This window comes from Ilyonectria robusta (assembly GCF_021365365.1).
Source record: "Ilyonectria robusta strain PMI_751 chromosome Unknown BGZ61scaffold_30, whole genome shotgun sequence".
Classification (NCBI taxonomy): Eukaryota; Fungi; Ascomycota; class Sordariomycetes; order Hypocreales; family Nectriaceae; genus Ilyonectria; species Ilyonectria robusta.
The window spans coordinates 145614-168739 of NW_025764464.1; the positions used below are offsets into that span (position 1 = coordinate 145614).

Genomic DNA, 23126 nt, shown 5'->3' on the forward strand with positions numbered 1-23126 from the left:
AAGCGCCCTTGGGTTTGTAGAACTTAATAAACTGGGATGGGTACCCTGGGTTTACTTATCAGTAGTAAAGGGTTCTAATTTCACCACAATCAACATGTCACATTCATCACTACGAACGCCACGGAACGCGAAGTCGCAATGTTGTAGATAACTGTGTCGCAGATGAAAACAGTGACACTGCCATTTACATAAACTAGACTACCTCATTAACCTGATGAACACATAGTTTCAACGGGAGACTGGTGTGACCAGCTGGAAGGCTTCATTTCAAGCCACTAGAGCTTCCATCGGAAGGAAGGATGCTTCCAGTCCAAATCTTCCTCCTGCTCCGATGCGGCATCCATCGCTGCAAGTGCCTCGGCCTCATTTCTGTCTCTCGAAGCATTGTCTCTAATCATCCATACATGCGTTAGGGATGAGACGATCAAAATCGAGACAGTGGTTGCCAAGTTCAACCCATTACCGATAGGATAGTCTGGGCCATCCCAAGACAGGAAAGACCATGTCGAGATAAGACCGCCAATGTTTCCAAACATAGCATTAATAGCAAAAGCTGAAGACCTTGCTGTATCTGACACCACATTCGCAGAAGCTTGGCTGGTCGTTAACGTCCCTAAACTGAAGATGGAGGAAGCAACAAGGAAGATTGCTGCGTATCTGACTGTCGCATTATCGGATGCGAGGAACATGATATAACCGATGATAACGAGAGGCGTGCAGAGAGTGGAAAAGATCTGACGTTGATCCACACGCCAACTCAGAAGCGCGAAGATAATTGTCAGAAAGGAGCCCATGACATACGGAGGAACTGTGTAGAGCTGTTGCTGGATAGTGGATTTATCTCCGTAGATGGTGCGAACGATAGTCGGTGTAAAGAACGCAAGTCCTTGGGCGGTAATATTGGTGAATAGAAAGATTATAGCATTGCTCAAAACAACAGGTGATGTGATACCGTGGATGAGCTTCTTCTTGTCGATTCGATCCAGCACCTTGGATTGTTCCATTCTCTCAGATCGAATGCGTGCCTCTGCAAGCTCTTTCTCGTCGTTAGAGAGCCAGTGAGCGGTGGCAGGGCGATCCGTTAATGTAATGAATGCAATAAGCCCAAGACCGATAGTGATGATTCCTTCTATCGCAAATATCATGCGCCACGTCTTGAGAGTCCCAAAATGATCTAGACGGAGGATTGCGGAAGCGAGAAGGCCACCAAAGGCCCCGGACAAGGGTGCGCTGACGATATAAAGGCTGATTCGAAAGGTGAGCTCAGATCGGCGATACCAACGAGATAGGTAGTATGCCATTCCTGGGTTCATACCGGACTCGAAAAGTCCGAGAAGAAATCGTATGCCCATTGCTTGTGGCACAGTGTCGACCCAAGCAGTTGCAATCGAGCAAGCTCCAAAGCATACAGTAAGTATGGGAAGGAACCAGCCTGGGCCAATGAGTTTGCAGACAATGTTGGATGGGATCTCAAAGAGAATGTAGGAAATGTAGAATATGGAGAGGGTCGCATTGTAGTCAAGCCCTGTCATATTGAGATCCGCCTCAAGGCCAGCAATTCGAGCGTTTCCTGCACCGACGGTTAGCTAGACGCAGAATGTTGTGGCGGATTTGAGCCATACCAATATTAGCCTTGTCAATGAAGCAAAATAAATAAATGAGGACAACAGTTGGCATGATCATCCAATCAATTTTAGTTCGGAGACGACTTTCGGCTTTGGGGTCGAAAGCAACACTCGAGGAGCCGACCCTGACGCTTGTTAGATCAATGGCCTCAAACAACGGGGCTTGTATCTTACCTCTCTAGCGCACCATGTTCCAGCGAAGGAGGGGATTTCTCAGTGGAGTCACTCATTGTGCCCGCCGATATCGTGATGGTTGGTGATCGCTTTCGACAAGGGCGTGTTGTTTCTGATGGCAATGCGCGTTCTGTAGAGCTTAAAGGGGGATGAAGGAAGGATAATTTGCAGCCCTTATATTCGCGTTCTGAGTTCTTACAATAACAATCATTTTGTGATTAGCACAAAGAGCCGCCCTTCAAAATGTTAAGCGCAGAATTGAAACTGAGGTTGGTGCAAGCGGGGAAAGATAATGCGGATACGGGATTGAATGCAGGAAGCCGGCGGATCAAATGCATGGGATGGCGGAGTATGTAGGAAACCGACGGAACGATCCGAGCGGGCTTGGGGAGATATATATTTGGATGATGATTTGCTGTCATTCCGATGTGCTAGGGCATGGCATTCCGGTGATCCTGGTCGATATGTGATGCGTGTGGCTTGAAGATCGCAACACTCACATCAATCTTGCTGATCAGACGATTTTTGCGGGACATTTTAGACATAAGTTGCACTTTTGCCCATGAAATCTACGTAGAATCTGGAAATTGTGAGCTGTTTGGAAGGCAGCAAGTTAATGGGCTCAGCATAATTGATTCAGATTGGATATTTTTGGGACATTTTGGGACGATCAATACAAACAACTGATTCGGGACAATTCTGTTTGCGATTCTTCTATTCTGCCATCAATGACTCGAGACTGAGCCTCCGTGCGTGAGACATGTGGACAAAAAGATAAGGAGGCGGGCATGATTACTCTGCATCCTGGCATCCGAAATTCGGAATGCTATCTCTAACCCTTGTGAACGATAAGGAACCACCCGTGAATCCCAGATAGACAGGGATTGCTGTTCGCACCTCCGGATATCTTGCGCGATGCGGTAACAGATAAGCGATTCCCGACGACCTAAGCTGAGGACCTCCCTCAATGCATACTCTCCAACCGCTTCAGTGTGGGAAAGGCGATAGGAGAGAAGGGCGAGCAAGATCAGAGCCTCAATCAAATAATGAGGTTAATTTCAAGATTGACTCAACGTAAAGAGACTCGGAGTAGTAAGAGGTACTTCTACAGATTAAAGTGTCTCAAATAACAGATCATTTGGCCTCCTTCTTGGGTGGCCCGGGGTGCGGCCCGCGCCCTTGAGGGTGGCGGCCCGCGCACCACAGCAACGAGTCATGAATTTGCCAAACAGGCTACCGAGGGTGCGAATTCTGTACCTCAGGGATATTCTCTCAAAGTCTGTCGGCGAATTCGAGCAATTAATTGTTCTACAGGCTATAGGAAGCTAGGCCAAGACGGTGTACCGCGGTCTAGCTCTTCGAATGCAAGGCGTGGGGTAGCCTTTTGGGGAGGTGATTCAAGGCCTCGAAACACTAATGCATGTATCCCCATTCTGAGAAGACTGGGTGCGAGAAAGAAAATGGTCAGCATCAGTGGTGTCTAGCAATGTGCAGTTTAAATACGGTCTGTAATACCGAACTTGTTTAACACCAGAGCGAACTCAATTAGCTCTGAGCATGGCAGATACTCTGGAATGCCGAGTAACTAGAAGGAACGGATGAAGCTTTGCAACAAGTTAGCAATTGCCCCAGTGTGCTCCTTGCAGGTCGCTAGCGATGCTAAGAAACTGACAATCATGACACGTGTTACAGCCATTTCCGACATAAGCGCAGCATTGAAGAATTGAATTGGGTGCAATGAAGCATGCAACATAGGTATTCGGGGGCTCAACGGTAGAAGTGGCTGTGGCGATGGCAGTGACAGAGGCAATCATAGCCGGTGAAGCGGTGATGGTCGGTGCTGCGTATCCAGCGCGGGAACAAGTTGTGCAGAACCGATTGTTACTATTACAATAGCTAGCAAGATCAGGGATGACTTCATTGTCTTCTGCAATGAGCCGACGATATGGGTCATTTGCTGGGGCACAGCGTTGACGGTGACAATTGCAGTAGACACGAACTCAGTGACAAAGGTGGTCCTGGGTAATATTGGTCCGTAACAGCAAGATCCTCGCATCTCGGTTGGGAACACTTCATACGAGGGTTCCGCGATGGTATAGACGTAGTTAAAGAATGCTGCATAGGCTTAGCCAACGACTTCCTCAGACTGGTCGAGTTGAGTGCGGTCGCGGGCACATACGTTATTGCAAGTGCCACACGGGCTGGCCATTCCCCGAGATGACGACAGCGACAAGGAAAATAAATTCCATCGTGATGACGAGAGAAAAAGAGGGTAATGAGCGTGGGACGTGTCTTGTAGAGATTTGTTTCGACCTGGGGAGAGAGGCCGAGATTGTTTCTTATGGACTTGGGTGGGAGATCACTGTAGGTGGCGCTTCTCTAAGCAAAACCACTTGTGGATAGTGTTCACAAAAAGTCTGCAATTCATAAAATGAATATGTGAATTACCTTGCCAAAATAAATCACAACATAGTAGAGAATTTCTGAACGAAGAATAGAAACACCCTAACAGGGTTACCCAGCTAGCAATCTCCTCCTTCGAGGGCGAGTTGCTGACACAATGGCAAGAAAAGACAGTTTTTTGGGGAAAGTTTTAGCAATTTACAAACTCAAGGCTTCCGGCTAATCTAACTTCTGTCTGCTCCCTCAAGGTGAGCAAGTTACCGGCACGAGGTAAAAAAAACACAGTTTTATCCACAATTCAAGTATTTCCCATGCAATACTACTATAATAACTAAATATTAAGCTTTTCAACTAGAAAAGGTTAAAACCTGTATAAATATATAAGTTGTAGTTGGCTCAAGAAGCCGACATCTTGCCTACCCTACATCGTTAGTCGCAGTCTGGATATTCTTCAGTCGTCTTTCCTCATACTAGCATGGCCGACTACAACGAATCGATCGATACAGGCGCGAGATGGCATATTAGAGAGTTCTACGCGCACCGAGGTTTAATCCCCTATTGAGGGATGGTTAGGGGATCAATTATAGGAACAGTTGCTGGAGGACTTGCAAGAACACGATGAGGCTGGGAATGACTGGGATGTAGACTGCTGCTGACTGGAATAACTACATCGATGCGATCATAGTGTTTTTGTGATTAGATCGGATTTAACTCTACCTGCCTGATCTTCATCCATTTAGATCCTCGGAGTCCGCGGACGGACTTTCGGTTTCGAAGGGATGATGGGAATGTAAGCCCCTTGCCAAAACAAAAAAAGTCCTATTGTGATCTTCCGAGCGCCCCCGTGGCGGCTCGAGTCGATGACGCGCAGATGAGAGAAGATCGCCCATGTCGGCCATTGCCTGTCGCCCGAGGCTTTAGGATCATCCCCATCTTAGCGATGGCATTTGCAAAATCCAGTGAGGTCCCCGCCGCACACGTAGCCGGTCATGTTAAGATGAAGGGGCGGCGAGCTCCCAGCTTCCTGTTTGAAGTTGAGCAGAGTACAGATTAAAATCAGAATGGAGTAATCTCGATCAACTGTTGATGGGCGACTCTCCTACCTAAATTGATCACGGGATGGAGATCGCCGAGCGGTGAAGAATACGAGGTTCAATAGTTCCAGCCGGTTGAGGAGTTCACCTCGTATTCCATCGGCCCAAAGTCAATGGCTTTAACCATCTTGGGTAGAAGTACGCGCACAACGTCATGCGAGAATGAGAGCCAAAAATATCTCGCTTCGTGATTGGCTCGGTAGAAGCGTAACTGTGCCTAATTAAGTAAGGAAAACACCAAGCATCAGACGGAACAACGCTCAGGCCAGGCTGGAATTCCAATGCGGGGGGCCTAAAAATACTCGGATGCCCGGCTTTTACAGTCAGCTCCTGGTGGATTGTTCTACGCACGGTTCTAAAAGTCGCCTGGATCGTACGGAACTTGGTGGACTCGGGCTAGGTTGAACCCTACTGTTACCCCGGAGGAATGCCACCAAGCTGCTACGCACGGGGATGGCGAATGCTAGGTTGATTAGTTTATGGGCTAAGACAAGCCTTTGAGAGTCGAGACTTTCAGACAAGGTGATTTCGAAATACGAAGCCGAGTTCCAGCTGACATGGGATCTTCGGTCTATCGATTTACTACCAAACTACGACGTAGTTGATCTGAACTATCACACCCGACGGCTATATAACAAGACTCTTGCGACCGCAAATAATCCTGTCTTCTCCAGCAACAAACAACATCTTCTCTCTCACCTCCACAACTTCAATCAATTCTCACTCTTCTACCTCAACACCACCACCTCAACCTACAAAACCCACCCTTCAAACCCCAAAATGCAGTTCTCCGCCGCCCTCGTCGCCATCCTCTCCGCCGCCTCTGGCGCCATGGCCGCCCCTGCCTCCAGCGCCGTCTCCATGATGGCCGCCACTCCCCAGTGGACTATCCAGAGCCTCAACCGCGTCTGCGACAAGGCTGACACCACCTGCACCTGGAACTTCAAGATCAACACCGGCTCCGGCGCTGCCACCCCTTGCAAGTACGTCGTCAAGGGCAAGAAGGCCTCGCAGGCCAACGGCGGCCCCTCCAAGTGCGGCACCTTCACCATCACCTCTGGCTGGAGCGGCCAATTCGGCGCCGACAAGGGCTTCACCACCGTCTCCGTCGTCAGCAGCAAGAAGCAGATCATCTACCCCTCCTACACCGACAAGCAGCTTGCTGGTGGAAAGGTCGTCAAGCCCGACCAGTCCTACGCTCCTGCTGCCCTCCCCTAAACGCCTCATGGTCGAGCCAACAACTTCCGACAAGCATGGGCATAATGCATAATCTTAATGTGGTGGATGAGGTTAAATAGAAACATTGTATATACGGCATACCTAGACCTTAAAATGATATAATTACTATAAATCCTCCAGGACAGTTAAGAGTCTTGACGTGACTAATTGAATAGCCGGGGCGTGAATGACTACTCGCCTCTTTAATTTCTGTCGTATTGTCTAGATCTGTCTCTATTGATGGCGAGAACCTGCTCTACGATTGCTACGATCTAGCCTCTTGTTGGAGATATTGCAATTGGGCCTTGGAAGGGGTTAAAAGGGCCCATTGTGATAGCTGGCTAGACAGGGAGGGAGGTTTCGCTCTCCAGACTTTCTCTTCTGTTTTTCAGGTTCTGCGAGATTTAGGTATTAGAAGGGATGAGACCTCCCAGTCGGTCTAGAGCCTCCTTTTGCCTTCAATCTCATTAATTGCTTTTATCTGCTATAGCAATTGATTTTCTTTCCTCTGCGCTGCCCACCGCTTAGAGTTTGGCAATTAAGGACAGCGTTATTGTAAATATGTTCTCATTAATAAATAAAGATCGGAATGAAATTCACTCTAACACCAGCACATCCCACGATACCCGCAAAAGATCATTGGTCCTACTTCTTGGGCACGGGTTCAGTCGCGCGCGCACGCCGCAACTTCTCACTCTTCTGCAAAGCAAACCTCATCAAAAAATTTGCAACGCCCTCCTTACGATATTTACTCTCTTCCAAGACCGGACTCTTGCTCCTGCGAGCCAGGCTCTTCGCCTCTTCCTTGCTGGGAGCTTCGCTGGCTTCGCCCTTGGTGAAAACGTCGTGCCACTTCTGGCGGAAACGGCCCCTCTCGGCGGATGCGCCACTGTTGTTGCGGAGGATTTCGAGAATCAATTTCTCCGCCTCCTCGTGGCCATGATCCTTGGCCCATTGGCGTGGTGTTCGTCCGTCTTGACTCTTCGCCGTGATATTGGCACCGGAATCAATCAGGATTCGGAGAACCTCCTCACGACCCAGACCTGCAGCCAGATGCATCGCTGTCCCTCCTGCCTGAAGCTTCCGGTTGATGCGTGCTCCTTGAATCAGGGTTGCCGTACCCCCAACTTGGACAACGGAATTCACGTCTGCTCCAGTCTTGAGAAGCAACCGTACTACCCTCTCGTGTCCAGCCCAAGCCGCAACGTGCAGTGCCGTCAGGCGGGCCTCAAAAGTTGCCTCGACGTTGTCCTTTATCTTGGCTTCGATAGTGACGAGACAGCTGGCATCAACGTCAGCCCCGTGTTCGAGAAGTGTCTTAACCACCACGTCATCATCCACCAAGGCAGCAAAGTGCAGCGCCGCTAGATGGGCCTGGATCTTGGCATCGATATTAGCGCCCTTCTTGAGGAGTCGAAGAACTCCCTCGTGCCCAAACAGAGTTGCCAAATGGGGCGCGATCAGGTCGGCCTGTACAGTTCGCTCTATGTCGAGTTGGCCCATGGCATTTGCGTTGGCACCCTTTTCGAGGAGCAGCTGCACTACTCCATCCTGTTTCCACATTGCTGCCAGTTGTAGAGGCGATAGTTTCGCCTGCAGGATGTCTCCAACGTCGATTTGGCATTTCCCTTCAAGACTGGCACCCTTGCCAAGGAGCAACCGCACTGTATGCACGTCTCCAAGAACCGCGGCCAAATGCAGTGTTGACAGCTTCGCCTCCATGTCAATTTCGAACGTCGCATCAATATCAGCTTGCATGGGGACTTTGAAGGCAGTGTCAATCTTGACTTTCAGCTTTACGCAACATTGACCATCAATGTCCTCTACAGAACTGAGGACCAGTTCCGCGATTGTTTTTTCCCCCGTAGAGGCCGCAGCCAGGAGTGCCATGAGCCGAACCCGAATGCCGCCAGAGCCGTCGGCCTGGACATCCGGTTCAAACTTGTCGAATAGGTCTGCCATTCCTGGTTTGTTGAATACGCTTACCATGTCTCGAACCGTGAATTCAGATTGTAACCAGAACTCCGCGTCAGCGAGACACTTTCCATTGATGTCAACACCTTTGCTCAGAAGTCCTGCAATGTCGTCGTGTTTTGACAATGCAACTAGGTGTAACACTGTGAGCTCGGCTTTGACCCTCTTTCTGACGCCGACTGGACATTTGGATTGAGTATCGGCACGATTGTCGAGCAGAGACTTTGTAATCTTTGTCGACCACATCAGTGCTGCCAAGTGTAACATCGGTAGTTCAGCATATACACCTCCAATGGCAACTCGTAGCCTGGATTCAGCGTCGGCTCCCCCTGCGAGAAAGGATTGCAAAAGAGGTGGGAACGCCCACGCAACGGCCAGATGCGATGCATTGAATTCGACATGGTTATCCCCAGAATGGACTTCAACACTCGCATTTACGTTGGCGTTATTCTTGAGGAGTACCGAGGCGATCTTTTGGGATCTCCCTAAAGTCGCCCAATGCAGAGCTGAGAATTCAATGAGCGTGTCCCCGAAGTTGAGAAGAAATCTTGCGTTCGCATCTGCTTCAGTGATGTGTTCGTACACATGCTCTACTGATTGATCCTCGGGAATGCTTTCAACGCGTTCTCTTCGTGGCTCCCGATAGTATTCTCTTCGTGGCTCCCGATAGTATTCTCTTCGTGGCTCCCGATAGTGTTCTCTTCGTGGTTCCCAAGAGTGCTCTCTTATTGGTTCCCAAGAGTGCTCTCTTCGTGACTCCCGAGAGTGCTCTCTTCGTGGCTCCCGAGAGTCTTCTCTTGAGTCTTCTCTTAATGACTCCTGAGAGTTTCCCGCTGGGTGTCCCATTGAGCGCTCAATTGGATCTTCTTTGTAGTGCTCTCTTAGTGGCTCTTGTGGGCTTCCCATTGTTTCTTCCAGCCAACTGTGAATTGTGCGTTCTCTGGGCGGCGGTGTTCTCGACGGCTCTTGCGCGCTTCCGACTATATCCTCCATCTGGCTTGTACTTGCATCTTCTTCTGGGTGCCCCTGCGGCCTTTCAGCAAATTCGTGCTGAGATGATTTATTTGATTGCAAAGGAGTATCTGTGTCGGCATCGTATGCGTCCCCGAAGTAAGTAGGCCTCCACTGTGTGTTTTGCCGTGCATCTCTCTCCAGCGGCTCAGGCGGGAAAAGCAGACGGACCATATCCACATTCAAGAGTCCAGTTGCCAAATGAAGGGCTGTCAAATTGACATTCAATTCATCCGTGATGATCTGACATCTGGCATCAGCATCAGCACCACACTCTAGAATCGCTCGTGCCACTTCTTCGCGAGCGAGCGCAAACGCGAGATGAAGCGCCGTTATCTCGATGCGTGTGTCTGGGCCGTCGATTCGGAACACTGCGTTAATGTCCAACCCCCGCTGAAAGAGTAGGTGTACGATGCCAGGATCCCTGCTCAGTGCTGATAGATGCAAGAGCGTAAATTCAGCATGCATGTCCCCAACATTCAACTTGAATGGCGCTTGGATGTCAACCTCGGTGTCAAAAAGTGGTTCAACCAAATCCCAATGCCTAGAAATAGCTGCGAGATGCAACACCGTGGGCTCCGTACTCACGGAGTCCCAATGTATTATTGCTCTCTGTTGAGTGTCGGCTCCGGCGTCGAGAAGCATTTGGAAATTACTTCTGTTCCCTGCAAGAGCAGCCACATGAAGCATTGTCAATTCTCCACGAAACCGCGGCTCAACCTCAAAATGACATTTGGCGTGAACATCGGGGTTTTCATCAAGCAGCAGCTTGACCACTTCCTCATGGCCACGGATCAACGCAATGTGTTGTACTGTTGATTCGGCGTGCATCTTGTAGCACTGGATTTTGCCGTTTGTGTGAGCATCGGACCCTGCCTTCACAAGAACCTCCACAGTGTCCATATCCCCAAACATGGCTGCGAGGTGCAGCAAAGTCAATTCAATATCCAACCAGGGGTCGAATCTGACCCGAAAGCTCTTGGATAAGTCGCCTCCAGAATTGACGAAAAGCTGCATCACTGCTCCGTGATCGAAGATGGCGGCGAGATGCAGTGCATTGACTGTGTTCGAGGCTTCATTGTTGATGAGACAACCTTCGCTGGCGTCGAATCCTCGATCGAGAAACATCTGTACCACTTCCTCTTTCCCGGATATTGCTGCGAGTTGCAGCACACTCGTTTCAAGGTGCAACCAGCTTCCGGCATCGACTTGGAACTTCGTGTGTATGTTGGCTCCGGAGTCAAGGAGGAGAGGGATGATTTTTTCGTGACGCAATAGCGTAGCCAAATGCAAGACTACAAACTCCAGTGAAGTACGCTTGGTGTTGATTACGCACTTTGCATCGATATCCACCTCTTTCTCGATCAAGAATTGCACCACTTCCTTCTTCCCGGATAGTACCGCGAGTTGGAGCACAGTAGCGCCGAGTATCAGCCAGCTCCCTGCATATATTCGGAGTGTCTCGTGTACACTGACTCCGAAATCAAATAGACGCTGAACAACCTCTTTGTGACCGTGGATCATGGCTACGTGCAGTCCCGTGAAATGTACGGAGGATTGGTTGATCTTGACGACGGCCGTCGCATTGGCGTCCACCATATTCTCAATCAGAAGCTGCACCAATCTCTCGTTCTTAAAAAGCGTTGCCATGTGCAGGGGTGCGAGCTCCAAATGCACATCGTAGACAGAGTCGCGATACTTGCTGTAGGTTTGAGCAGCCTTCCCGAGGACGGGCACTTCTGCGATCTCATCGGCGATCTCATCACCAAGAAACGTCGTAAAGAGGTCAGCTGTTCTTGTAAGTATTCGCCGGAGGACCGCATCATCGCCTTCTTCCCCTTCGCTTGTACCCGGTGTTTGGTCCATTTTTGACTCCGGCCGTTGCCTCCGGGGCACCAATGTCTCGGTATGGACTTGGCACATTGCGTCAACATCCGCGCCAGATTCAATAAGCAGCTTCGGCAAACTGATGCTGTTGACGAAAATGGCCAAATGCAGCGGGGTCACATCTACACGCATGTAGCTGTCGACCGTGAGCTGAAGCTTCGCTTGAACAGCCGCTCCGCTCTGAAGGAGTAGTTGCGTCGTTTTCTTGTGTTTACCCAGGACCGCCAGGTGCAGTGCAGTGAGTTGTAGGTTAACGGGCCCTATGCTGGCATGAAGAATCATTTCAGTTTCGGCTTTGCTTTCAAGCAGGATCTCAACAACTGTGTGCCTCCCCATCAGCGCGGCCAGGTGTATTGCGCTTGGGTTGAGTCGTGACGTGAAGGTTACAGGGTCGTCACCTCCGTCCCTAATGCCCTTCATGTCAACCTCAACGTCAAAATCAGTGACTTCCTTCGCATTGACATCAACATTGTTGTCAATCAAGATCCGAATGAATTCTTCGTGTCCCAAGATGACAGCCAAGTGAAAAGGCGTTAATTGGCAACGCATGGATTTCATGGCAATCAGGCAACTTTCGTGGACATCGGCTCCGTGATCCAATAGCAGTTGCAAGACCTCCTGATTGCCTGATATGATAGCCCAATGCAATGCATTCCAATCTGCATACGGCCATGTCCACTCCTTATCCACCTGACTGCCACTTCTTGTGTGAACAGAAACACCCTCCTTTAGTAGCAGTCGGACTATGGCCTCGTGGCCAGAAAACGACGCCAAGTGTAGAGGAGTTGGGGTCGCCTTCAACTCCAGCGCGAAATCTGTTCGGATGCTGGCTCTACACTTCTTTTCGACTTCAGCCCCGTTCCTGATCAACAATCGCGCTACTGACTCATGTCTGCACTCGGTAGCACAGTGCAGTGCAGTCAGCTCATCCTGAATCGCGAAAATGAATCTCGTCGGTGCCGGTGCTTCCTCCTCCTGTGGAGCAGAGGCCCACGGCAGCGTCATCGTCCCCATGTCTGTGGCCAGACGAAGCGTTGCTAACACGTCGCCATAGTGCCCGCCAATGTTGAGCTCATCGCCAAGAGGCAGCCAGCTCAACCTGCTTCGCCAAACAGCCAGTGGTTCTGTAATGTGGTTCAATTTGTCTTGGAATGACTGGACATGGTGATTGAGGGCTTCTTTCACCTCTTCTTGTTTGGCCAGAAATTGACGTAGTAATGTCGAAGTCTCTTCTTTCAGTGTGAGAACTCTGGGCTTCATCATGTCGTGTCGTTTCTTGGACGCCCAATGCAGTGGTGTCCATCCATCCTCGTCAATGGCATCTACATCGGCGCCCCTTTGGATGAGAAGCCGTGCCACTTTTTGGTGCCCCTGGGCAGCCGCGCAGTGAAGGGCAGTGAGTTTATCTCTTCCTCTTTCGTCGACGTCGATTTTCCCTAGAAGAACTCTGGCCACTTCTTCGTTGCCTGTCCAAGCGGCGACGTGGATTGGCATCCAACCGTCGCTGTCCTTCATCTTCGCATCTGCGTCACTTTCGAGAAGTGTCTGAACAACCGCTTTGTGTCCGTTCAACGCTGCCAAATGTAGCGGGGTCTGGTCGTACTTGGCCTCCTGGGCATTGACTTCTGCTCCATGCTCAAGCAGTATCAGGACAACCTCGTCATGGCCATTCTCTGCCGCTCGGTGAAGTGCCGTTCTCTTATCATCGTCTGTGTCTGTGGTAGCCACACCGTGGCGAACAAGTCGCAAGACTATGTTCGCGAGACCAAAAGATGATGCAATCTGTAATCCGGTGACACCTTTCACGAAGTTCTGGCTGTATCCGGGCTGTCTGTAGCTGGATGGGTGCATGACCTGGGTCGAAGAGGCGACCTTTGTATCGTGCTGCAGGAATTCCAGCGCCAAGTCCTCTACTTCCGCTATATTGACTTGATCTTCTTGCGCATGTGTACCCCAGTGTTGGGCAGCATACTCGAGGAACGGATACTCGAGTAGCCGACTTTCCAGCGCTTCATCGAAACCGCAGGGTCCTTCGTCAAATACCGAGTACGAGACGCATGTTATGCATGCACTCGCAATCATTCCGTGTGCGCCAGTCATCCAATCGGGACGGTGTTTGAAGTCTTCGAAGTACTTGCGAGTTGTGTGGTGCATCAGTTGGACAGTGTTGCTCTCGCGGTTGATTACCACTAGTCCAGCACAAAGGGCGACGGCTCCATCAAGATCATCAATGATGTAATCCTTCTGGAATGTGAGATCCCCCGGCTTCACTGCAAGAGCTTGTGAGAATTCTTGACGACTGAGAGGTCGCTTGGAGTCGACAATCCAGGACAGAATTCTCTGCGCCAGCCTGCGGTCTTCTGACTTCTGGCTCCCTATCCTGCCAAGGGCACCATCATACACCGTTGAGATTTTGTCGGGGCTGTCCACGAGAGCTCTGAGAGCATCCTCGACATATCCTCTTGACCGCTGTCCAATGATTGAATCCAAGAAGGGTTGGACGAGAAGAAACCTATTACCTCAGTTAGTCGAGCATCAATCTGGGGTGCAAATAATCTCTCGTACATCCCGTCAACAGCCTGAGAAATACTGTCTTTTACCCTCCTCCGTAGCTCCGGATCAGTTTTGACAATCGTGTCCGACTTGTCTATCAAAATGTCGAGAACATCCTTGACATCTTCTGGGTCGGCCTGGATCTCCAATTCCTCGCAAGGTCCAAATTCCTTCAAGAATTTGATTGTTGGCCTTGAAGTTGCCAACAATTTCATGTTGGAATTCCGTTGCTGTTCAAGAAGATGTGATAGCAGTTCTTTGCGCGTATTGTCGGAGCATTCGTCCAGGGCATCAACAACGAGGAACACTCGGGGGAACTTTCCGAGCACATCAGAAAGAGTTGAAGCAATCTCTTCAAAGGGAAGAGGGGCATCGTCGGCTTCGTAGCGATCGAATAGTTCGATGACAGACTCTGGCAGCTCCTCGCATTGATCGGCGAGCTGCCTGAGTATGGCACATGTGAGAGATCGCACAGTCTGATCCTTCTGTCGTTCATATTCGCAAAACAGACAAGCAACTCCATCCCTGGTCTCTGGCGTCTTGTTTCTCTGGGCAGCTTTTAAGTTATCGATAACAACCGAAGCGAACACTGTTTTCCCACCACCAGCAATGCCATGGCACCAAAGCGTTTGGGTATCATTGTTGACCCAGTCTGAATACTTTTCGGCATCCAGGAAAAGTCTTCCAGTGCGCGGTTGCCATCTTGCGTGAGAATCAATGAATCTTTTCGTATGGATATCGCTGTCAAGCCAATTCAATGTCTTTTTCCGGTCTTGTCGTTTCTTGTCTTCAAGGTATTAGCGAGGAATTTTCCAGATACTCTTGGAGGTACGTGCCTTGAACCAGTATGTCCACTTTATGCTCGATCTTGTTGATACCATGCTTGACTATAAACAGGATCGGTTAAACTAACACATAGGCTTGTTTGGTACGCCATTACACTCACCCTCTTCCAAGACTTTTGCTGCTTCCTTTGTCCTCTCAATGTCTTCCTTCAGGACAACCTCTAACAGCTCTTTGGTGTACGCTGCGGCAGCGGCCGCGGCGTATCGCTGCCATATTTTGTGCTTGTGTGTATCGGAATAGTCGCAAATTCCTCGCACAACCAGACAAGGAAAGTCATTCATAAGCCCGGCCGCCTCCATCTCGAAACATAGAACGCCGTGTTTCTTCCTGATTTTGTCTCTTGTCACACCATGTCTCATCACCTTATCAGCCGAGGCAATGGTGCCGTAGTGGATGACGGTGTCTGGGGATTTTCGTGGTTTTCGAGTGATGAGGAGAGCGGAATCGCAGCGACGGCAAGGGAGCGTAATTTCGTCCGAATCGTCCGAATAATCAGATGCCTCGCTCTCGCTTTGGGATTCATGGTGGTCGTAGTCAGCTGCGAACAGTCGGTCGTACTTGAGATTGGGGCGCTCGTATAGTTCTGCAAAATCCGGGTTCGCATCTTCCGACTCCATGACCTTATTGATCATGGCCGTAACGTTGCGTTGGATAGAATTCCGCTGAAACTCATGTTTGGCTTTGAGCTTAGAAACTGCGTTTATGAGTGGAGTGGGCGGCATGTTGAGCAAGCCCGTATGTTTGAAATCACCGTCTGCGACAACTTTCCCGTGATCATACTTGACGACACCACCTAGACACGCAGTGAGTGAGCAGAACTCTACCAGAAAGCACAAAGGCAGTCTTACCAAGTTCTCCTTGAGGAAGGCTTACAACCACGTCGCCTAATCGGATGTCCTCGTTGGGTCGGGCCCGGCGTGCTGGAGCACCGCCTCCAATGCCTACCATAAGGCCGAAGCGGATTTTAGGGAAACTTCTCATCATGTTGGTTGCAACGTTGGAGGCGGGTGTTATGCCCATATTTCCGGCTGGAAGGCAAGCCATAACGATGTTGTGTCCTCCGATCTCGCCCAGAGTGTACATGTTCTTATCCCCAGGGACGAGGTCGAGGCTCTCGTGAACCTCGTCCAGCATCCCCGAGGACGCCGCCAGTTCGATGGACAGAGCGCATATCCATCCGACAGTGTAGTCCGTCTTGGACAATTTTCTTTGCCGCGATGCCGTTGGTCAATAGTTCCATTAGGAGATAGGCCGGAAACATACTTTGTTGGCTTGGTCGCCATGGTGAGGGTCGCCACGTACCCGGAGATCCCTCCGAGCTGGTAGATTTAGATGGCGCACATGGATAGAATTTATGGATTTTAGGTGGTTCTGATACAAAAAGTGGTACTAGCGAGATACGGCCGTCGAAGCATCAGCTTGGGCAACGGAAGATTGGAAACAGATGACAGAAGATTTATTTCAGTAGTAACACTAGACACAGAGCAAAACGCGCGGGATCAACCTAATGATGCAGAGCCCAGCTCAGGCTCTACAGTATTGAGCTCGAATACCGGCATATTGCGCGTTCTTCGTGAGGGGGGCTCAGCTCCTGTGTGGCGTCCGCATAAGCGCTGACTGTGACAAAGGTGCAGCTTTTAGCCCCCAAATTGCCATCTTGACGAATAGACGCGGTTGAAACATTTCCATATCACCACTAATAACGTGCCATGACGTACCCCGCCGCCTAGGTGTCTGCGCTCTGTCACCAGCTGAGCTTTATACAGGGTTGACTGGTTGGTTAGAAGCCAGGTGAGAGATATACCCCCTAGGCAGCCCTGAAGATCGCCAGTTCTAGACTACCAACGTGGCGATTCAACAGTTCAGCCGTACTTCAGCATGTTCCCATCACGATTGCGACAGTAGTCTAGGTACTTGTACTTGCATCTGCTTTTCACTTTAGCGTAGATTTCATGTACAGTACGAGCGTGTACGCTATGGGCATGGCATTTTAATTCCCGATATGCCCGTGACCGGTACATCAACGGGATCATCCGAGCCTCCGATTTCCCTGACAACTAGTACTTTCAAGGCGGAGCGATCAAGGCTGAGCGATTATGGCGGAGTGATTGAAAACCATATATACCGCTACCCCACGTTGGAGATCATCTGCAAGATTGATCTCTCTAATTGACGTGTCGGCCGAGATCACCATGTCGCATGCCACGCCCGAGGATTCAATCTTCGGAGGTAGTGATAGAAGTTCCCATGCGCCCAGTACTGCATCCGATCACTCTTCAGCTGTGGTAAGCTTCCACCCTCCCATAGTTCATCCACAGCCCAGCACTAACCGCACTCTATACAGCCTCGGAGAAAAAAGCGGAACCGCCTTCTTCGTGGGCTCATCCGCTCTGCGACTGTCGCTGCTGGGAAAGAATTCCTCGCTTCAAGACTCGCGGATGACCGCGGCAAAAATGGCCACTATTTGACAGCGCGGGTGCCGAAAATGGCCATCTACGGCGCTTTTGTCAATACGCCACTTACAACAGTATTGCTCGGAGGCCTGAGGAAAATGTTCGCCGGCCAAGAGAGCAACGTGGCGAAGATAACACAGATTTTAATGGGGATGTTTGTGGTATGTATATGCATTGATCCATTTGGCCGTGGATGAGAAAGCAGCAATTGACGCCGATTGGTATTCCGAGTACAGTTGGTCCCTATTCAGAAAATTGTACACATCATCTCCATGGCAGTTATCGCCGGCGCGCGTACATTCTCACAAGTCGAGGCCAGCGTTAAGGCCACCCTTTTTCCCTCACTAAAACTAATATGGCTCACGTTCCCACTGGCAGTTGCATTTGCGCAGGGCTTTTTGCCCCCGAACCTTTGGCCTCAGTTCTTTACCATGGTGTCATTTGCTCTAAACACGTTTTGTAGCTACACATTTAAAAAGAAAAGGTTGGCTGCTCTAAGGAGGCGTTTCGAGGCTACCAGACAGTACCGATGATGGAAACTATAAATTATATCTACACTTAAAACACCAAAATGCCATGATGGAAAATAAATGTTTCCATGGAGCTCGTTGCAGAGTGGTATTTGCTTTCGTTTCAATCTGTGACTACCGTTTCCGTTGCTTTGTTTACCCACCTTGGTATGGGATTGGCTTTCAGCCCCTTTGCTGCATTGGCAAAGAAAATAGTATTTCAAGCTTTTACTACTTCTTAAAATACCAAGAAATAGTATCTAATCCGTTGTTGATTGCTGAATATTTTAATATTGGGCATACCTTGAAGATAGATTTGGTTTATGTCAGAGCCCCATTGAATGAGCAGCTCTGATAAACTGCTATTCTCAATGAATGGAACGAGTCACACACATGTAATGCATAATCCACCGTATCCCATTTTATTTCCATGCCCAATACAGCAGATTGCTTCCGGTCCCGGCGAAGGGAATCTAAAATTAAGCAGATCATGCTGCTCCTAGAGAATTGCATGAATACTGCTGGCTCAAAAACGTATCTCCCGCACCTGGCTCATTTCAAAACAATGGCAATGCCTTGCTTGCTGAAAGTGGCTTTTTAATCCAGCAGCCAAAGCAATTGATTGGCCACTTTTGTAGATTCAGTGGAATGTTTATTTCAGCATCGTAGTCTTTGTGAGGAGCGGAGATGTGGTCACACGCGCGCTGGTGCTATAGGAAATCAAGGGAACCTCGGATTTTGACAGTAACGGTTAGAACCCACTAAAGCAATCTTATATAACGCTACATTGACTACGGTAATCCAGTCTGTAAATTCTTTTTCGAGAGGTTGGAACATTGCAGACATGCCTGAGTGCCACGCACACCACATACCCAACAAAACGTCACCTAACACAAAGCTTATAATTTGCAATGGCAGTACACGATCGGGTCGTTGAGAATTCTGGAAGTGTGATATTTACAATTCGTAACGCATCTTGATTATCTGGCATTATTCTAAATATTGATTTTCGTTTCTTGATTCTTGGCCCCCTGATGCTCCATTCCGAATAAATCTTGGGTGTATTCCTTACAAAGCTGAAGAAAAGGAATAAATTCATTCGGTGAGTCGGCATATGCTCCACCGTAATCATCATGTAAGGACCTGTCCTCGGGATAATTAGTTTGAGAAACCCAGTTGCGGCCGTCGATCAGGCGAGTAGTTAGAGGCTCTCTTGCTCTATTTGCTTCCACGGCAGCCTTGAGCATACGCTTAAGATATGGGAAATACCACATGTCCTGATAGTACTCCATGAAACCGTCCTTTCTCCCTGATTGGTGGAAAAGAGCAAAGATTTGCCTCGTCGCAACGTTCGTGCCGAGTTTTAAAGAGCCAATCCATTCCTTCGCCGTCGATCCTTGGTCAATCTGATCCGAAATTGAATCGAAAATCCGGCGTAAAGCTAAAAAGACAAATGATGGCATCTGGATCTTATACGGCTGAAATGAACGTTGCTGATTTAGCACGTCCTCCATCACAACGGCAGTGTGATCGGAACGGTCAAAGTTCAGCTTCCTCAACCAGTACTCAAAGTAGGCCCTATTTTGAACGAGCCCATGCGCATGATCAACGGTCATGTGGAACTCGGTCTGATCGGTCTCGTTCTGCTTCTCCTTCGGGAGCACTCTAGTTCCGGTAAGACCTGGGACGGGACCACCTGTAATCTCCTTCGTCCGGTAAACTTCTTGACGGCCCATCACTTTCCCGATATAATGCTGGTCTGATGTGGCAATCCACTTGATCTCTGGGTCCCAAATCTCGGCGACCAATTCCAGTGCGGCATCGACAACCTTGCGCAGGTCGCCGACTGGGCCAATCATGATCCCCGCGTTCACAAAAATAGGATCAGCGTAGAACGCTTCGGAGGGGCCATCTCGTTCTGGACCTAGGATATTATGCGGCAGGTTGGACGGGGGCAAAGCCCAGCATTGTGCTTCGTCCGGGAACGGGGGGAAGCACTTTGCCCCAGCGGAGAAGAATACTGTTTGGCGTAGGCCTTTCGAATGGGCTTCTTCGACAGTGATACCAAAACGATCTGCAAGGTGCTTATCGGCCGCTGCAGCAGTTTCGAAGTAACGCTCGATAAAGGCATCGACAGGCAGTTGGGCCAGGACGTCGTAGCTATCCGTAGCGATGACCAGGTCGTCATCGTGAGCACCAGCAGGCCCATTTAAATATCGCCGCAGGGTGTACAACTTGGCAATGTTATAGCCCCCAGTCAGATTGAATTCGCCTGAGCCTTCATAGCCCAGCATCGTGGGGATTGGGTAACGAGTGGCCAGCTTTGAGGCCAAGCCGGCGCAGAATGGGAGTACTGGTTTTGATGCCCAGACGAGGTTGTGCACGCGTGAGGTCTTGGGCTTGTTCAACGACAGTGAATTGTATACGTTGTTTGGTATCTCCTAAGCTCGGTAATCAGCTGGTGGGATCGAAAGTTAAGCAGTTCATGGTGGTATACATACGGAATCAAAGGGGACTGTCGCCCAGACTAAGACAAACAAGGCAACGCAGGCGACAATGATGATGAAGGGCGGCGAGAGAAGTCTCAGCGGCAGTTGGGGCTTGACCGTCATCTTGGCCAGTGTTCACTTGAAGACGATTAACCAAGAGAGTAAACGACGGGGATGATGAAAATCGGAGACAAGTAGGAAGGGGAATCGCTCTATGTACACGTACGTGGCGATTGACTTAAATATGAGATTGGAGTCCAATTCCAACCAAACACACATGGCAGGAAACGCCACAATACTCATCTAGCCCCTTATTTTTAGGGCTCTAGATCGACCTAACGCAAAAACTAGCATCGGATTGACTCCCCGAGATGCCCCAACAGAGGCAGATCCTGAATCTTAGACACAAATGAAGCCATCTAGCGTGGAATGAGCAGGGCAATTTTACCTGCTAACGATAGGGGGCCGCTTGATACATTCCTGACGGCTGTGTCTCGCGCCCTATAGCAAGCGTTGGCTGGGCCGTGTAGCGGGTCGTAATTCCCACCATTCGTTTAGAGGGAGGGCTAGTGTCTGATACAGTGGGGTTCCAAAAGTCTTGCAACGCCACGCGACTTTTTCGCGACCAGCGTCAAGGATCCGAACCGCGTTTTTTGCTCCTTCATCTTCAACATCTCACAACTTTTTACTATGACGTCCAATTTACGATCTTTTGGGACCATAATATCCGGAAATCGCCAAGGAAAACAACGAACTAGCCCCGAGCTTCGTGCGGCTATTATTGCGGCCGTGCAAGCTGGAGAAAAAAGGAGTGTGGTCGCGACGCGTTTTGGGGTCACGACAGCCACAATCAGCCGTCTGCTTCAACGGCTCGAGACAACCGCATCAATCGATCCTAGCCCTCAGTCCGGGCGTCCTCCAGGCCTGACGCCTCGGGCGAAAAGGGCTATTATTCATGCTGTATGACAGGATGAAGGTGTCTCAAGGAAAGATCTGGTGGATGACCTGAGTCTTGGGGTGAGCGCGACGACTGTACGCCGGGCTTTAAATGAGGTCAACTTACGCAAATGGCGAGCTAGAAAGAGGATCTTTTTACGAAAGGAAGATGCAGCTCAACGGCTTCAATTTACGCGTGACTGGGCGAAAAGAGAAGAAGAATTGAGTGAGGTATGGTTGAGTGTTTAAGATATCCCCGTCTGCTACTGTACCTGTTACTCACACCCCTTAGGTTATCTTCTCTGATGAATGCTCTGCTGCAAATGGCAGCGCCAATCCAGGCACCTGGGTCTGGAGGTTTACCCATGAGATCTATGACCCAAAATTCGTCAATAAAATGGCCCATGGCAAGGGTGATGTGACGATAATGGTGTGGGGTGCAATTTGCAAGAAGAGCCGAAGCAAGCTGGTTATTATGACTCGGGATACAGCCTCCAAGCGCGGGGGCTTCTCATCAAATAGCTATATTGAAGCTCTGACTTCTGGGCTTCTTCCTGACTATAACGGCACCCGGCATTTTCAGCAGGATAATGCCGGAATTCACACATCAAAGGTCTCGATGAGCTTTCTGCTCGAGCACGGGATCTCTCTTATTGACTGGCCGCCTCACAGCCCCGATCTGAACCCCATAGAGCACGTTTGGGCCAGACTAAAGAGAGATCTCTATAGAATGTTCCCTTGGGTCTCCAAATTGAAGAAAAACGCAGCCGATATCGCTAAATTTAAAGTGTGCTTGGAAGCGGCGTGGGAAGCTATCCCTCAAGACTTCATTCGGGGCCTGCTAGATTCAATGCCGCGTAGGGTGGAAGCTTGCCGTAAAGCTAGGGGTTGGTATACAAAATATTAAAGCCACGCCTCTGAGGAATCCAAAAATGTAGTTACTTTTATTGCAGCTAGTCTGTGGCCTGTTTAATTGGTATCTTTATTGCATGCGTTCCGGTGAGGGTGGTGGTGTAAGTGGGGCTGTTGCAAGACTTTTGGAACCCCGCTGTAGTTCAGCATTAGTGGATATCGCGGGTGAGGACGCTGACTTGGGCATGCCGTACCTTAAACTGATCACAGTTCTGTGGCGATCAATCGGGCTGGGATAAGCAAGATGCTGTGATGGTGTTGGATGGCATACGGTTGTTTCAAAGACTGTGGAGTGACCGCTCCGATGAAGCAATTACAGGCAGATTTTTTCCCCCCTCTTGCATTTGAAGAGTACCCGGTCTACCTATTCCGTGATTTTGCCCAAGTGGTTAGAGCACCTCGTGTTGCATCCTCCAGCCCTTGACATCGTTGTTGAAAAGAACACCGCATCAAGTGAATGCAGCCTTCAGTCAACCTATACACACTCCAGCAAGGCTTGGCCTTATCTTGCTTAACTATCTTTGCATGGGCCCATACTCTTTCTGTCTCCAGCTCTGTCTGCACCAGCCGCATCTCCCTGCAACGAAATTTCCGGCGATTTAGAAATTGATTCAGAGGGGGCATGTGTAATATATGTTGAACTGACAATATCTTGCTGCATACCCGACACTGTAGTAAGTACTCAATTGAAACCCTTGAATATTACACCCAGGAATACTCGATAAATTCGGTGCGACATTTCAAAATCTGATACAAAACGTACTGGCTACAGTGCATTTGAAAAATTTGTTCCACTCGGCCAGCAAAGTACCGCATGTGCACGAGATTTGCATCCCGACACTTGTTGTCGCCGAGAACGCCCAAAATCCTGTCTGGTAGGGGGAAAAGTAAGCCTTGGGGAAGCAATACGATCAAAGGAAGGGTGAAAGTGCGGAGGAACGGTAGTCGAGGCGAACGAACCAGGTTTGGAGGAGGTGATGTTCGAAATATCCCAGATGCCCCAAGGCAACGATTCCGTTGGCACCAGTTGGCCACGGCCTCG

The 23126-nt window shown here is 49.7% G+C and overlaps 6 protein-coding genes across 6 annotated transcripts; 2 read left to right on the forward strand and 4 right to left on the reverse strand.

The window, feature by feature from the left end:
• Positions 1-204: 204 nt before the first annotated feature.
• On the reverse strand, positions 205-2120 carry BGZ61DRAFT_561347 (putative MFS transporter). The gene is made up of 3 exons (XM_046255811.1): positions 1800-2120; positions 1623-1750; positions 205-1570 (listed from the first exon to the last, which is right to left on the reverse strand). The coding sequence occupies exons 1-3, from the start codon at positions 1853-1855 to the stop codon at positions 276-278; spliced, it is 1479 nt and encodes a 492-aa protein (XP_046097261.1). The 5' UTR covers positions 1856-2120; the 3' UTR covers positions 205-275.
• A 3541-nt stretch (positions 2121-5661) lies between these two features.
• Positions 5662-6647, forward strand: BGZ61DRAFT_401417 (uncharacterized protein). The gene has a single exon (XM_046243054.1). It carries the CDS (start codon positions 6077-6079, stop codon positions 6512-6514), a length of 438 nt encoding a protein of 145 aa, XP_046097262.1. The 5' UTR covers positions 5662-6076; the 3' UTR covers positions 6515-6647.
• Positions 6648-12871: 6224 nt separating this feature from the next.
• Positions 12872-14718, reverse strand: BGZ61DRAFT_318613 (uncharacterized protein; the record flags this gene model as incomplete). Its single annotated transcript, XM_046238906.1, has 2 exons — positions 12872-13898; positions 13952-14718. Coding segments are annotated over 2 exons (1794 nt in total), but the record flags the coding sequence as incomplete, so codon positions are not given.
• Positions 14719-14728: 10 nt separating this feature from the next.
• Positions 14729-16068, reverse strand: BGZ61DRAFT_498817 (nucleoside phosphorylase domain-containing protein; the record flags this gene model as incomplete). The annotated part of the gene is made up of 4 exons (XM_046251327.1): positions 14729-14826; positions 14886-15578; positions 15634-15992; positions 16049-16068. 4 exons carry the CDS (start codon positions 16066-16068, stop codon positions 14729-14731), a joined length of 1170 nt encoding a protein of 389 aa, XP_046097264.1.
• A 1079-nt stretch (positions 16069-17147) lies between these two features.
• BGZ61DRAFT_366493 (uncharacterized protein) lies at positions 17148-17771 on the forward strand (the record flags this gene model as incomplete). Its single annotated transcript, XM_046241689.1, has 2 exons — positions 17148-17399; positions 17475-17771. Coding segments are annotated over 2 exons (549 nt in total), but the record flags the coding sequence as incomplete, so codon positions are not given.
• Positions 17772-18742: 971 nt separating this feature from the next.
• On the reverse strand, positions 18743-20359 carry BGZ61DRAFT_538702 (uncharacterized protein; the record flags this gene model as incomplete). The annotated part of the gene is made up of 2 exons (XM_046254684.1): positions 18743-20188; positions 20249-20359. The coding sequence occupies 2 exons, from the start codon at positions 20357-20359 to the stop codon at positions 18743-18745; spliced, it is 1557 nt and encodes a 518-aa protein (XP_046097266.1).
• Between the last annotated feature and the right edge of the window lie 2767 nt (positions 20360-23126).